Source organism: Cotesia glomerata, linkage group LG9, assembly GCF_020080835.1.
Source record: "Cotesia glomerata isolate CgM1 linkage group LG9, MPM_Cglom_v2.3, whole genome shotgun sequence".
Taxonomy (NCBI): Eukaryota; Metazoa; Arthropoda; class Insecta; order Hymenoptera; family Braconidae; genus Cotesia; species Cotesia glomerata.
Window position 1 is genome coordinate 2,000,638 of NC_058166.1, and position 13,465 is coordinate 2,014,102.

General features: G+C 38.6%; 2 protein-coding genes across 2 annotated transcripts in view; both read left to right on the plus strand.

The window, feature by feature from the left end:
• The first annotated feature begins 3,020 nt into the window (after nt 1–3,020).
• Nucleotides 3,021–10,198, plus strand: LOC123271777 (proteoglycan 4-like). The gene is made up of 2 exons (XM_044738191.1): nt 3,021–3,146; nt 9,039–10,198. The coding sequence occupies exon 2, from the start codon at nt 9,057–9,059 to the stop codon at nt 10,032–10,034; it is 978 nt and encodes a 325-aa protein (XP_044594126.1). The 5' UTR covers nt 3,021–3,146; nt 9,039–9,056; the 3' UTR covers nt 10,035–10,198.
• Nucleotides 10,199–11,005: 807 nt separating this feature from the next.
• Nucleotides 11,006–13,465, plus strand: part of LOC123271704 (proteoglycan 4-like) — a 243,456-nt gene continuing 240,996 nt past the window's right edge. Inside the window, exon 1 of the mRNA XM_044738094.1 lies at nt 11,006–11,131. The gene's annotated coding sequence lies outside the window, so the exon portion shown is untranslated. The remainder of the gene's footprint in view (nt 11,132–13,465) is intronic.

The window sequence follows — 13,465 nt, forward strand, 5'->3', positions numbered from 1 at the left end:
AAGTAAAATTCAATGTATTTTTCTTAGAACAAATTTGTTGTAAGATTTAAACATTAAAAACTAATACTAGAAGAATCTTAATAATACACAATCTGCAAAATTTATACTTCAGATGATAGAATTCAATATAACTAAATCTTCTTTTATTTAAAATCGGATCGCAATTAAAATCTCAATAAAATTTATTGAATGTGAAAATAAAATAGATCAATTCAATGTTCCTAATATAAGCTTACGCTGGACTAGAAAGCTAGCAAAGTTCAAAAATATTGTCTAAACACGTCGTTGATATAAATTAATGTGGTTGTAATTTAATATAATTAATTTTTCTCGATGAAAAAGATGATTCTATACAATTTAAAAAAGATTGAGCTTGTTCTAGTATGAAATGAAAATTAGAACAATAAATTTCAAAATATTGTAAAATTCTTTTGTATTTCGATACATAAAAATCATTTTGTTGAATTTATGCGACAAAAATAAGATAACAATCTAAAGAACTAAATCATACATAACAGATTTGAATTAAGTATCTTCCAGCGAGAATAAAGTAGCTCAATGCGCCTCCTAGCGGTGATTATAGAAACTAGTAGCCTTTTTGAATGAAAATAAATGATTTTTGATAAAAATTATTGAAACTTTAGTGTGTGATAATTTTTATAAAAACTTTTAGAAAATGACAATCAGTTAAAATTCTTTGAACCAAGATCAAAACTTCATAAAATTTATCTGAATTCAAAATTTACTAAAGTTCACCTAGTGAACTAGTTGTAATGTATTCCCCTCCTAGAATATTAGTAAAATTCTCAATTTATGATTTACAAAAAACTGAAGAATTTTTCATTGAAAGCATTAGTTGAAATTCAGCTCCATCAAAAAGAGTTTATAAAATTCAAATCTTTATTAATTTAAGATTTTGTATGAAAATTTCCCTTTAAATTATACTTTATTTATGAAAAATTTCAACAGAATATTTTACGTACTAAAATTATCTTAAATAGTTCAAATTATATGAATTGTATTAAAAGCTATTAACCGAAACTATAAAATTAATAATAGCATGTCTAAAAGAGTAAATATAATTAATTTCAAATTTAAATTGGCAAGAAATTCAACAGTTTTGGATTATCGTGTATATTAATTTTAATTTATCTAATTTTTGTTATTTCTCATCGATCTTAATTTATAATGCCAATATACTCATTGAAAAAATTAATATTAATTTATTGAGCAGAAAACAATTTTTGACTAGACAAAAGTTGACTAAACGACTAAAATAATTTAAAGAATAACCAAAAAGCAAATATTCAAAAATTATATTTACGATTTTTAATTAATTAAAGTTAGTATGAACTATAAAATAATAAAATTCATTAATTTTATAATTTATACTAATAGTTATTCCAAGTTAATAATAATCTCTTTGACAGAATTTTATTCAAATATTAATTAATTCAATTAAAATCATAAACAGTGAAATTACCATTGATTTTTATGAAATAGGCATGCAAAATCATCATATGCAGCTAGCCAAAAACGCCATCAAGATATTCCAAGAGCCTATTTATTTAGAATACTAAAGTGTTGCTAAAAGAAACTCCAAAATAATTCTTTTATACGGCCATTCTGGGGCGGGAAAAATCATCCTTCTACCTTGCAAGAGAAAAATTGGTTGACATAAGTTATGCTATCGTGTAGTAAAAATACTTTTTTAAAAGAAAAACACTTGCTCAATTTGAATAAATTTGATCAAACTTTACCATTGAAAAAATAATCATTAATTTTATAATAACTTATCTATACATTTTCAAAAGAATGCACATTGTAGAATAATAACAATTCCTAAATATATATTTAACCGTGAATCAACAATAATGATAAAATTTATTTTGGGAAATTATTTTAAGAAATAATATTCAATTTTAGTAGATATATTACTAAAAAATTTGAAATATTTTCCAGTTATTATTTTAAAGCCAAATTGGAAAAATAGTTTTTTCTATTTCAAATTAAATTGGTGAATAAAATTTTTCGTAAATTGTAACTATTTTTCTGTTTATATCAACTTCTCAACGAATCTGTTCTTGGAAACACAGTTTATGACCAAGGTTGTGAGTATGACAGAGATAGGATGAGTAGGGACAGGGACTGATGGTTGGAGAGGGGAGGACGAGAAGAGAACGGAGAAGAGAGGGAATGAATGGCAGCTACCTACTCTTCGGTATTCATGTTCGCCTGATACTTTGGCCGGCCGATTTTACCGGATCTTATTTGTTTCTCCGTTATTATTATTAAATTTACGCGTCCAGTATTATTATTTTATTTTGTTTAAAACCAAGGAATATGGAGTATTATTTGCGTTAAAATTTATTCATAATAAACTATCTATATATTTGTTTCCTTTTGTTTAAAAATTACATGTTGTTAAACTTATAGCGTTATTGTTTATAATATTAGTTATAATATTAGTTAATCATTATTCTAATGCCGAATTTAATTACTCTACGTGGTAATAAATAATTTTCTCTTGCTTATGTCTTAAGAATTATAATTTATGCGTTGTTTATAATTAATTTAATGGCTAACTAATGCTATGTCGATTTAATTGTTTCTATGATAAGTTACAAAATTTTATTTTGTGTGAAGAATAATTATTTTTATGTAAGAAATTTTCTAAGTCCCAAGCAAGTTTAGTATGGGAAAGCGGCGAATGGTTATAAAATGAAGAAAATGACGATTATTATTTTTGTAAGAAATAAATTAGGTGAGCGAAAATTTTATAAGTCCCGAGGACAATTTAGTATGGAAAAGCCAACGAATGGATATAGAATGAAGAAAATTGCGATTAAAATAATAAAGATTTGAGTTTCAAAATAAAAACTTAGAATTTGGCGAGACGAATGGATAGAAAATGAAGGAAATTGCGATTAAAATAATAAATCATTATTTTTGAATGCTAGTTCGAGAACACCGGACAGGTGTCTAAAACGACTCTTCCTTTTCGTTACAAGAGAGTTAGGAAAAAACTGATAACCGCCAAAATTTGGCTCGGGAAAAGCAAGTCTTGTTACAGAGTGATTATTGAGGGAATACTCTTCTATCAATAACATCGGAAGGCACATTACCTCGGTTCTACTCGAACATTGGTAAGTACCTTTAAACTCTTATACAAGACCCAATTTCCCTGGAGTTTTGACCTTCTGTCAAAACCCCAGTAGGTAACCATACGCCGTGTAGGTGGGGGCGAAGAGGATACTCTCCATTCGCTCTCGGGGTAGCTGTATAGGCCCAGGGGTGACGTCTAGTCTCCTGGGGATTGGGGCACCAGCGTTTGGAGGGTAGTTCGCGATTTTGCCACTCACAAAAAGGGCGTGTGAGAGTCGTATTAATTTGTAAGGATCAGTTTTGACCGTGTTGATCAAATTTGTTACCGACGGAAGGTACAAACGTGATTACCGACATAAGATTATTGTATTTTCTTTTGTATTGTTGTTGTGATTTAGTTTTGGAGGTTTGATATAACCTAAAAATGTACCACGTATATTTCTTTTGTAAATATGTTCCATTTATTTAATTGATTTTTTTTGAGAAATAAATTACTTTTATTTCTTTATCATAACCTGTTGACGTTTCGAATTTATTTCTTTAGATTTAATAGCTATTTACATTTAATTAAGTTTGTTTTTTTGGCTTTTATTTTTGGTTCTGTATATTGGTACTAATCCCCGTTTTGACCCTGGACTCCGGCGAGCTTCAGATTCGAGCAACGGGGGCGTTTGTGTCGCAGTATCATTTCATTTTGGTTTTATTTATTTATTTAATTTAAAAACACTGTAAAATCACCCGTTACAAAATTTTTGGCGCTCGAACAGGGACATTAGTATTGTTTTCGTGGTAGCGGGAATTTCGGGTACTGCGAGTTTCGTTTAGTTTTTTTTCTTTTCCTATAAATTCACCGAGATGAGTAAAAGAACGGGTACCAAGACATGGGTATGGTCGCTCAAGAAGGACGCGGTCATTAGCGAACTTGAAAAATTCCGAGTAGCAATCGAGCCGAAGGCGACGTTGCCAGAGCTCAGATTTTTGTTAAAAACCGAGCTCAATAAATCACGAGCGGCGAATGCGGGCCGTCCCGGTCGATATGACCAGCTGTTGATCGACCTCGATCAATCCGAGGCCGATTTAGATAACCTCCCCGAGGAGTCAGAGGATGGTGACTCTGAAAATGATGATGGGCTACCCTCAGATGAGGATCCAGAGGGCGAGAACGCGCCTCCCGAGGCACAGACGGACAGACAACGACGCGCACAAGAGAAAAGATTGCGCGCGGAGATCGAGGTGGAGGAACTCGAGCGGATCGAGGTGGAGGAACGCGCACGGTTAGCTCGGCAGGCCGAAGCTGAAGCCGAAGCCGAAAAGGAGCTACGCGACCGATTGCGTCAGGAAATAGGGGCGCGTCTTTTGCGGGAAAGGGAGGAACGACGGGCGTATGAGCTTCAGCGCGACGCGGACGAAGCCAGAATGAGGTATGAGGAAGAGCAACGGAAAAAGGCGCAGCGAGAAGACTGCACGAATGCTCCCAGCAACAATCGCGGTCACGTGGCAAACGCGGAGAATGTCCGAAGAAAAAGCGGTGACAGAAATCGCCGATCAGGTCATATGGTCGACCTCGTGAGCCCAGCCAGAGCAGGCACCCCGCTACGAGAAACTCCCAGACATAATCAATCGCATCCCTCGCTGCTGGGGGATGATTCGGTTGAACTGCGCAGGAGAGATCTTGTTAGGAAGTGGAACGTCGTATTTAAAGGGGAACGAGACGTGCAAGACTTTCTGGAACGACTGGAAGAAATGGCCGAAAGTTACGGGTTCGAGATGGACCACCTGCTGCCGTGCATCCCGATATTGCTGCGCGAAAAGGCCCTTCTCTGGTACCGTAACAACAAGAGAGATTGGATCTCTTGGGAAGATTTCGTGTCGGACTTGAAAGCTTTTTATCTGCCTCCAGGCCTCGAACTAGAGCTGGAAGAACAGATACGGAACAACCTCCAGGGAGAGACCGAGTCTGCGGCAGAATACGCCACCAGACTGCAAACTTTGATGCGGAGACACGGCCAGATGTCAACCTCGGCCCGTCTTAACCGCTTATATCATAATATGAGACCCGAATACCGACGTTACATGAAGCGGACAGAGTTCACTAACGTCCCAGAACTTTTACGGCTCGCACGAGAGTACGAGCAACTCGTGGCGCAAGAGAAACCTTCCATGGCCAAAGAGACAAAGCCCGCATCCCGGAAGCCAGAAACGTCGTTCAGTCGAAAATCCTCGAAACCCGTCGAACCGGCACCCGTAGAGATTTTCGAATACAATTGGCGTGATTGTTGCTGGCGATGCCGCCAAAAAGGGCACACCAGAGAACAATGTACGAATAGGGCGGTGAAGTTTTGTAGGCGGTGCGGAAAAATGGATGTATATTCTCGTGATTGCTGCCCCTACCAGGGAAACGCCTCGAGGACCGGCGCACGCTCCCAAAACCGGCCCGTGAACCCACAGGGAGCACAATCCCAAGAAAAGAACACTGCCCCGACCAATCCAGAGCCTCAGCCAGGCACTTCCAGCCAACAGCATTGAAACCCGGTGAGAAACGTCCGTTTGCCGAGATCGGACTCGGTGATATAAAAATCCATGCATTGATGGATACTGGTGCAACTGCGTCTATTGTCTCCCAACGAATCTGGGATTTTATCCGCGAAAATAGGCTGCACACAAAACACAACCCCACTCCGATACGGGGATCGACATTAGGGAATCAAGTGATTCTATCATCTGGGACAGTTTGGGTCCATGTTCGGGAAAATAATCGTTCTTACGAGCTTCCATTTCATATTATGCCAGCTTATGCTAATGATATGCTTCTCGGTGTAGATAACCTAGCGATTTTAGGGTATCAATTGCAACGCAGGGCAGAATCTTTTAATGCGTTAGACATAGAATACGATGTGGAAACTGCTCGACAAGAAATAAAGACGTGGCTCAAACTAGACGAAGCAATAGAGGGCCCTACCCAGTGTGCGACGCACAAAATCAAAATTAAACCGGGAACCGAACCTGTAAAGGCTCGGTACTTCCCGAAAAACCCGAAAATGCAGCAGATCATGAACGACGAAGTGGACAAAATGCTGAAAGATGGAATCATCGAACCATCAAACAGCCCGTGGAACTCTCCTGTCGTGCTGGTCAAGAAAAAGGACCGGAAATACCGATTTTGCGTAGATTTCCGGAAAGTAAACGACGTCTCAGAAAAAGATGCGTTTCCAATACCGCATGTGAATGCCTCACTGGACAAACTGAGGAAGGCTAAATTTATTAGCACTATCGATCTGAAAAGTGGTTACTGGCAGATACCACTAGCGGAAGAAAGCAAACCGTTGACTGCTTTCACGATTCCGGGACGTGGACTGTTTCAATTTCGAGTAATGCCTTTTGGACTACATTCAGCGCCTGCGACGTTCCAGCGCGTAATGTACGAAGTGGTAGGCGCGGATCTTGAAACGCACGTAGTAGTGTACCTGGACGACATAATTGTCGTTAGCGAAACCCTTGACGAGCACATGTCGATTCTGAAAAAGGTCATGACCCGACTTCGTGCGGCGAACCTGAAACTGAATCCCGAAAAGTCGCATTTTCTGAAGCAGAATACGGTGTACTTAGGTCACGTAATCGACGAGCAGGGAATCCGGACGGACCCAGAAAAGGTTCGAGCAATCACCGAGATTGCACCACCGCGGAATACCAAAGAACTACGACAGTTCCTAGGTATGATTTCGTGGTACCGCCGTTTTATTCCAAATTGCGCCGATCTGACGAAACCTTTGTCTTCCCTCCTCCAAAGGAAGAAACGTTGGAGATGGGAAACCCCAGAACAGACCGCGTTCGATACACTGAAGACCCATTTGAAGTCGGACCCATTACTGGTTCCACCAGACTTCTCACAACGTTTTGTGCTACAAACGGATGCAAGTGACGTCGGAATAGGCGCTGTCCTGACACAGGAACAGGAGGGCGCGGAAAAAGTCGTCGCATATGCGAGCCGAGGGCTGACGAAAGCCGAGCGAAACTATAGCGTGACTGAAAAAGAATGCCTCGCGGTAGTCTGGGCAATCCAGAAACTGAGACCATATCTCGAAGAGTATGAGTTCACGGTTATCACGGACCACCAGTCACTAAAATGGCTCCGATCGATAGAAAGCCCAAGTGGGCGCGTAGCCCGATGGAATCTGTACTTACAACAGTACAATTTCGACGTCGTGTATCGAAAAGGGAAATGGAATAAGGTCGCGGACGCGCTATCGCGAAGCACGCCGGAAAAATCCACTGAGGAAGATCCTCACGATCCAGGAAACGTTTTAGTACTAGAAGCTTTAGAACTTGGAGATACTTGGTACGAACGAATCGTCAAAGGAGTCGAAAATGACCCCCAGCGTTATCCCGAGTACTGTTTGAAGCAAGGACTGCTATACAGACATAGCTATCATAGTCTAGATTACACTGACCGAGGCGACGTTTGGAAATTATGTGTTCCCGTCGCCGGAGTCAGTAAAGTATTAAGAGAAAATCATGACGTTCCTTCAGCCGGCCATTTAGGCATTGCAAAGACGATTGCGCGCGTCTCGAGCCAATATTATTGGCCACGTATGAGGGCGGAGATCACATCCTATGTACGCCAGTGCGGGACATGTCAGGCATTCAAGGCCTCACAGCAACCCCCGTCGGCCCCAATGGGAACAATCCCTGCCCTGAAGCCCTGGTCCGTCGTATCTGCGGACGTAATAGGCCCCAAACCGCGATCCTCGCGAGGAATGAGTTATTTGGTAGTTTTTCAAGACAAGTTTTCCAAGTGGATAGAAATCCAACCGCTGCGGCGACAGACAGCCATCGCGATTGCGACTGCTTTCAAAGAAAGAGTCTTGCTGCGATTTGGCAGGGTAGACACGGTGATTACCGACAATGGTACCCCTTTTGTAAGCAAGGAGTTCACCTCCTTATTGCAACAATTCGGGATAAATCACGTACGAACCCCACCATATTCGCCTCAATGCAATCCAGTTGAGAGAACGAACCGAGTAATCGGAACAATGATTGCCCAATTCGTTGGATCCAACCAACGAAACTGGGATAGGCAAGTTCCAGAGTTCACTTTCGCGTATAACACGGCGAAGCATGACGCGACAGAGTTTTCTCCGGCGTATTTAAATTACGGCCGTGAAATCCTGCCTCCTTTGTCAATAAGGGCACGAGCCGACATGAGGAAAGACGAGGTTTACGATCCGCATCAGGCAGCCAAGACCTTGGAAGATACCATTGAGTTAGTCAAGGTTAATCTGGCCCAAGCCTACGGGAGACAAGCCAAGTATTACAATCGCAAACGTGGTTCCTGGCAACCAGCTCTCGGCGACCTGGTTAGCAAGAGGGAACACCATTTGTCATCAGCGATTGACCACTTTTCGGCGAAACTTGCTGAGAAGTACGCGACGGGTTTTATCGTGACTAAAATCGTCGGTCCTTCCGTATATGAGGTTAGCAAGGAAGGTAAAACTTTCGTCGCTCACATTAAAGACTTGAAACGTTTCCATGAGGGAAATCCCCCAGAACCTGACCGGGAAAACCCTGAACGCGGATTAGATGACCACGAAGACCCCGAACCCGAGTTAGATGAAACATTAGGACAACGTCGTGTGACCCGAGCCATGGCCAAAAAGGCCAAATTAGCATATGCCGCCGGGAAACCAGGTTGAAAGCGGGATGCCAGGAACTAGTAGGGTCAAGTTTTCATTTTTTGTCTAGACATAGTTAGATTTGAAAGCTGTATAGCCAAATCATGTCATTTTATGAAATCGAAATGTCACACAGGGTTATGAGTCTACAGCGGGTCTAACCAAATACAAAGTTTGGTTTTTGTTCGAAAAACGTAAAATTTAGAGTCAAAACTGGTCTTAGGAATGTTGTCTGAGTTTTCTTTTATCTGTATTTTTACTCAGTATCTAGATCTTACAAAAATGGACCACCAATTTACGGAAGAAGAGGAGATATGGCTGTTGGAGGAGATGCTGAACAAACCATTGCACATCGTCCTCAACCACCTGCCCGAAACGACACAACCATCAACCCCCAGCCCCGGAACCGCAGCAACACCAGAGCCTTATGACCCCACGCACCCGGGTTTTCTGAGACCGGATCGGCAGCCGACCAGGGCACAGCCGAAAGAGGTCAGTCAGGGGCTATTTAAGCACAAGAGGTCCAAGACGCTGATCAGACCAGTGACGCCCAGCTTGCTGAAGCTGACCGGGACGCCAAGTTCAAAAGCACGGAGATTGGAGGAGCTTTTTGGGGCCAGCCCCACCCGAGACACCTCTCCGAAGAAGACGTCAGGAACCGGAAGCCACGACACGATCATCAACCCGGGCCCACGCCTCAAGCGCAGTCCCCAGTTGATCGCCGCGCCGCAGACGACGAAACCCGTTGATACCGTGACATCAAATGCCGAACCTGAGGATCCTGAGCCAGCGGAACCTGCTGTTGAACCTACCGTTGAACCCATGGATGCCGTCGTATCTGCAGCGGAACCTGTAAATAAAAAGAAAAGTGTTAACCGTCCGGGCCCACGTCAACGACGCAGTCCCCAACGGGAAAGCCAGAGAAGTCGGGAGCCCATTGTTGAGCCAGTAGACCGCTGGGTGATGCCCGAATATCCAGGACTGGAAGACTACCCAGAGTCTTTCTCAGACAAACCGGGAGATCTGTTCACCAGCACCCAGATCTCCAAGACGCCGATGCAGACACTGAAGGAATCTTTGGCCTGTTTAGAAACCCTACAGAGCCGCCCATTTCTGCCAGGACAAAAGGGCAAACGCTCTTTCAGTGCGTACGATAAGAAGGGACGCATCTGGAGGGTCACCCAGACCCGCAACCAGCCCAAACCAACACTGATCCTGACTCAGCAGCGTCTAGAGGACCTGGTGGGTAAATTTGAGTAAAGAAAAGTGGCAAACCAGTTCACCACTTTTCTTTCCAAGGAAAGAGGGGTATGACCAAGGTTGTGAGTATGACAGAGATAGGATGAGTAGGGACAGGGACTGATGGTTGGAGAGGGGAGGACGAGAAGAGAACGGAGAAGAGAGGGAATGAATGGCAGCTACCTACTCTTCGGTATTCATGTTCGCCTGATACTTTGGCCGGCCGATTTTACCGGATCTTATTTGTTTCTCCGTTATTATTATTAAATTTACGCGTCCAGTATTATTATTTTATTTTGTTTAAAACCAAGGAATATGGAGTATTATTTGCGTTAAAATTTATTCATAATAAACTATCTATATATTTGTTTCCTTTTGTTTAAAAATTACATGTTGTTAAACTTATAGCGTTATTGTTTATAATATTAGTTATAATATTAGTTAATCATTATTCTAATGCCGAATTTAATTACTCTACGTGGTAATAAATAATTTTCTCTTGCTTATGTCTTAAGAATTATAATTTATGCGTTGTTTATAATTAATTTAATGGCTAACTAATGCTATGTCGATTTAATTGTTTCTATGATAAGTTACAAAATTTTATTTTGTGTGAAGAATAATTATTTTTATGTAAGAAATTTTCTAAGTCCCAAGCAAGTTTAGTATGGGAAAGCGGCGAATGGTTATAAAATGAAGAAAATGACGATTATTATTTTTGTAAGAAATAAATTAGGTGAGCGAAAATTTTATAAGTCCCGAGGACAATTTAGTATGGAAAAGCCAACGAATGGATATAGAATGAAGAAAATTGCGATTAAAATAATAAAGATTTGAGTTTCAAAATAAAAACTTAGAATTTGGCGAGACGAATGGATAGAAAATGAAGGAAATTGCGATTAAAATAATAAATCATTATTTTTGAATGCTAGTTCGAGAACACCGGACAGGTGTCTAAAACGACTCTTCCTTTTCGTTACAAGAGAGTTAGGAAAAAACTGATAACCGCCAAAATTTGGCTCGGGAAAAGCAAGTCTTGTTACAGAGTGATTATTGAGGGAATACTCTTCTATCAATAACATCGGAAGGCACATTACCTCGGTTCTACTCGAACATTGGTAAGTACCTTTAAACTCTTATACAAGACCCAATTTCCTGGAGTTTTGACCTTCTGTCAAAACCCCAGTAGGTAACCATACGCCGTGTAGGTGGGGGCGAAGAGGATACTCTCCATTCGCTCTCGGGGTAGCTGTATAGGCCCAGGGGTGACGTCTAGTCTCCTGGGGATTGGGGCACCAGCGTTTGGAGGGTAGTTCGCGATTTTGCCACTCACAAAAGGGCGTGTGAGAGTCGTATTAATTTGTAAGGATCAGTTTTGACCGTGTTGATCAAATTTGTTACCGACGGAAGGTACAAACGTGATTACCGACATAAGATTATTGTATTTTCTTTTGTATTGTTGTTGTGATTTAGTTTTGGAGGTTTGATATAACCTAAAAATGTACCACGTATATTTCTTTTGTAAATATGTTCCATTTATTTAATTGATTTTTTTTGAGAAATAAATTACTTTTATTTCTTTATCATAACCTGTTGACGTTTCGAATTTATTTCTTTAGATTTAATAGCTATTTACATTTAATTAAGTTTGTTTTTTTGGCTTTTATTTTTGGTTCTGTATATTGGTACTAATCCCCGTTTTGACCCTGGACTCCGGCGAGCTTCAGATTCGAGCAACGGGGGCGTTTGTGTCGCAGTATCATTTCATTTTGGTTTTATTTATTTATTTAATTTAAAAACACTGTAAAATCACCCGTTACAAGTTTACGACCTCGCGCCACCTAGCGGCACTTTATGTAACTTACAGCAAATTCTTATTATAATGTTCTTTTTTTTTTCTTTAATTTAGAAAACTTATATACTTACTTGACCGAACAAAAATTGAATTTAATTATTGAAATTTTTAATTAAAAATTGTTCTAAAAAATAATTTGATTACTTTAATGACATTAAATTATCTTTATAATTGCTGCAAGTATTTTGAATCCAGCGAATTATAAAAATTAAAATTCTTAAGAGAAATTAATTATTCCTTCAATTAATTTTTAATAATTATCTTCGAAATTTGAAATTACAGGCGAAGTATTAAGAATTGAATATTATAAATCTGGATATAATTTCAATCCCACATGACTGATATTAATTTTTTTTCGTAAATTAAAGTTTAAATTATTTTCGAAAATTGATAAAATTAATAAAGGCAAAATATATTAATTTTGGAGTCTTTTAATTACACTAAATCTTAAGCTTAGGCTGGAAATTAATGATAACATAAGTAAAATAATTTGTCATAAAGTTCATCAACCGAGGATTAAAGTTTAGAAAATCAACCTAACAGAGCAGAAAGAGAAAAAAAGCGTTCGAAAACTACAAAACGAAATGATATTGAATTAATTAAAACCTGAACCCAACAAACGATACAAAATCACACCTAATTTAATCGCAAGATTAAAATTTTTTTTTATATATATTTTCGTTGAACTATTTTTATTCTTATCGAAAAATAATAAATTTAAATCAATGTGCCGAAAATTTCGAAAACTGGTTAACATATGTACGACGAAGAACATACGAATAGCATTAAAGCACCGAGCAGAACAGGAATGACAAAAGTTATTTCGAGCCAAACAATCTTCGATTATTATTTAAATTATTTCTTCTTTTTACACTTACTGATTTGTGAAAAACTAGGAAAATTATATTATCCAAATTCGAAAAATAGTTGATATTGTCTGTAATATTATTGAATGCCACAAAAAAAAAAACCATTTCATCCATAAATTTGTTTTTCTTAGAAAAATTCAAGATGAATTGATCGCAAAGATATAAAGGAGACTATTTCTGCAAGAGCTTAATTGCATCACGAGTGTGATATATGCAAAAAACATTTTAGAAAACTCGACGCGTGATTCACAAAATTTTTCATACGTTTATTCTACATCATACTGTTTTGATCAAAACAAAAATTTGCAAAAAAAAAAAATCTTTATTGCAAAATTATTCTCAAAAAATTTGAAAATTTTTAATCAAAATGAAATGCAGAAAATTTTCTTAAAAAAAACAAACTCAAAAATAGAAATTTTTTTCGGCAATATTACCTCGGACACAAGTTTGTACTTGCGAGAAATTTTTTGGCCATGCGCCACCTATCGAAAAATTTCCGGAACTAAAATATTTTTTTTCTTTAATTGATGTTTGTAATTCCAAGATCATCGATTTAAAAATGGCAAATAATTATTTATTGATTAATAGAAAAAATTCCTAAGCGAGTGAAACTTGGAACCTTCAACCTAATTTTTATAAAATCTTAAAATACATATAATAATAAATGATATATAATTAAATTCATGAGTCTATAATCTTAGATTTTATTGGAAGAGTAATTTTGAGGT

What these genes read in the sequence shown, in the direction of transcription:
- LOC123271777 (XM_044738191.1), top strand. Translation starts at nt 9,057, where the DNA reads ATGGACCACCAATTTACGGAAGAAGAGGAGATATGGCTGTTGGAGGAG.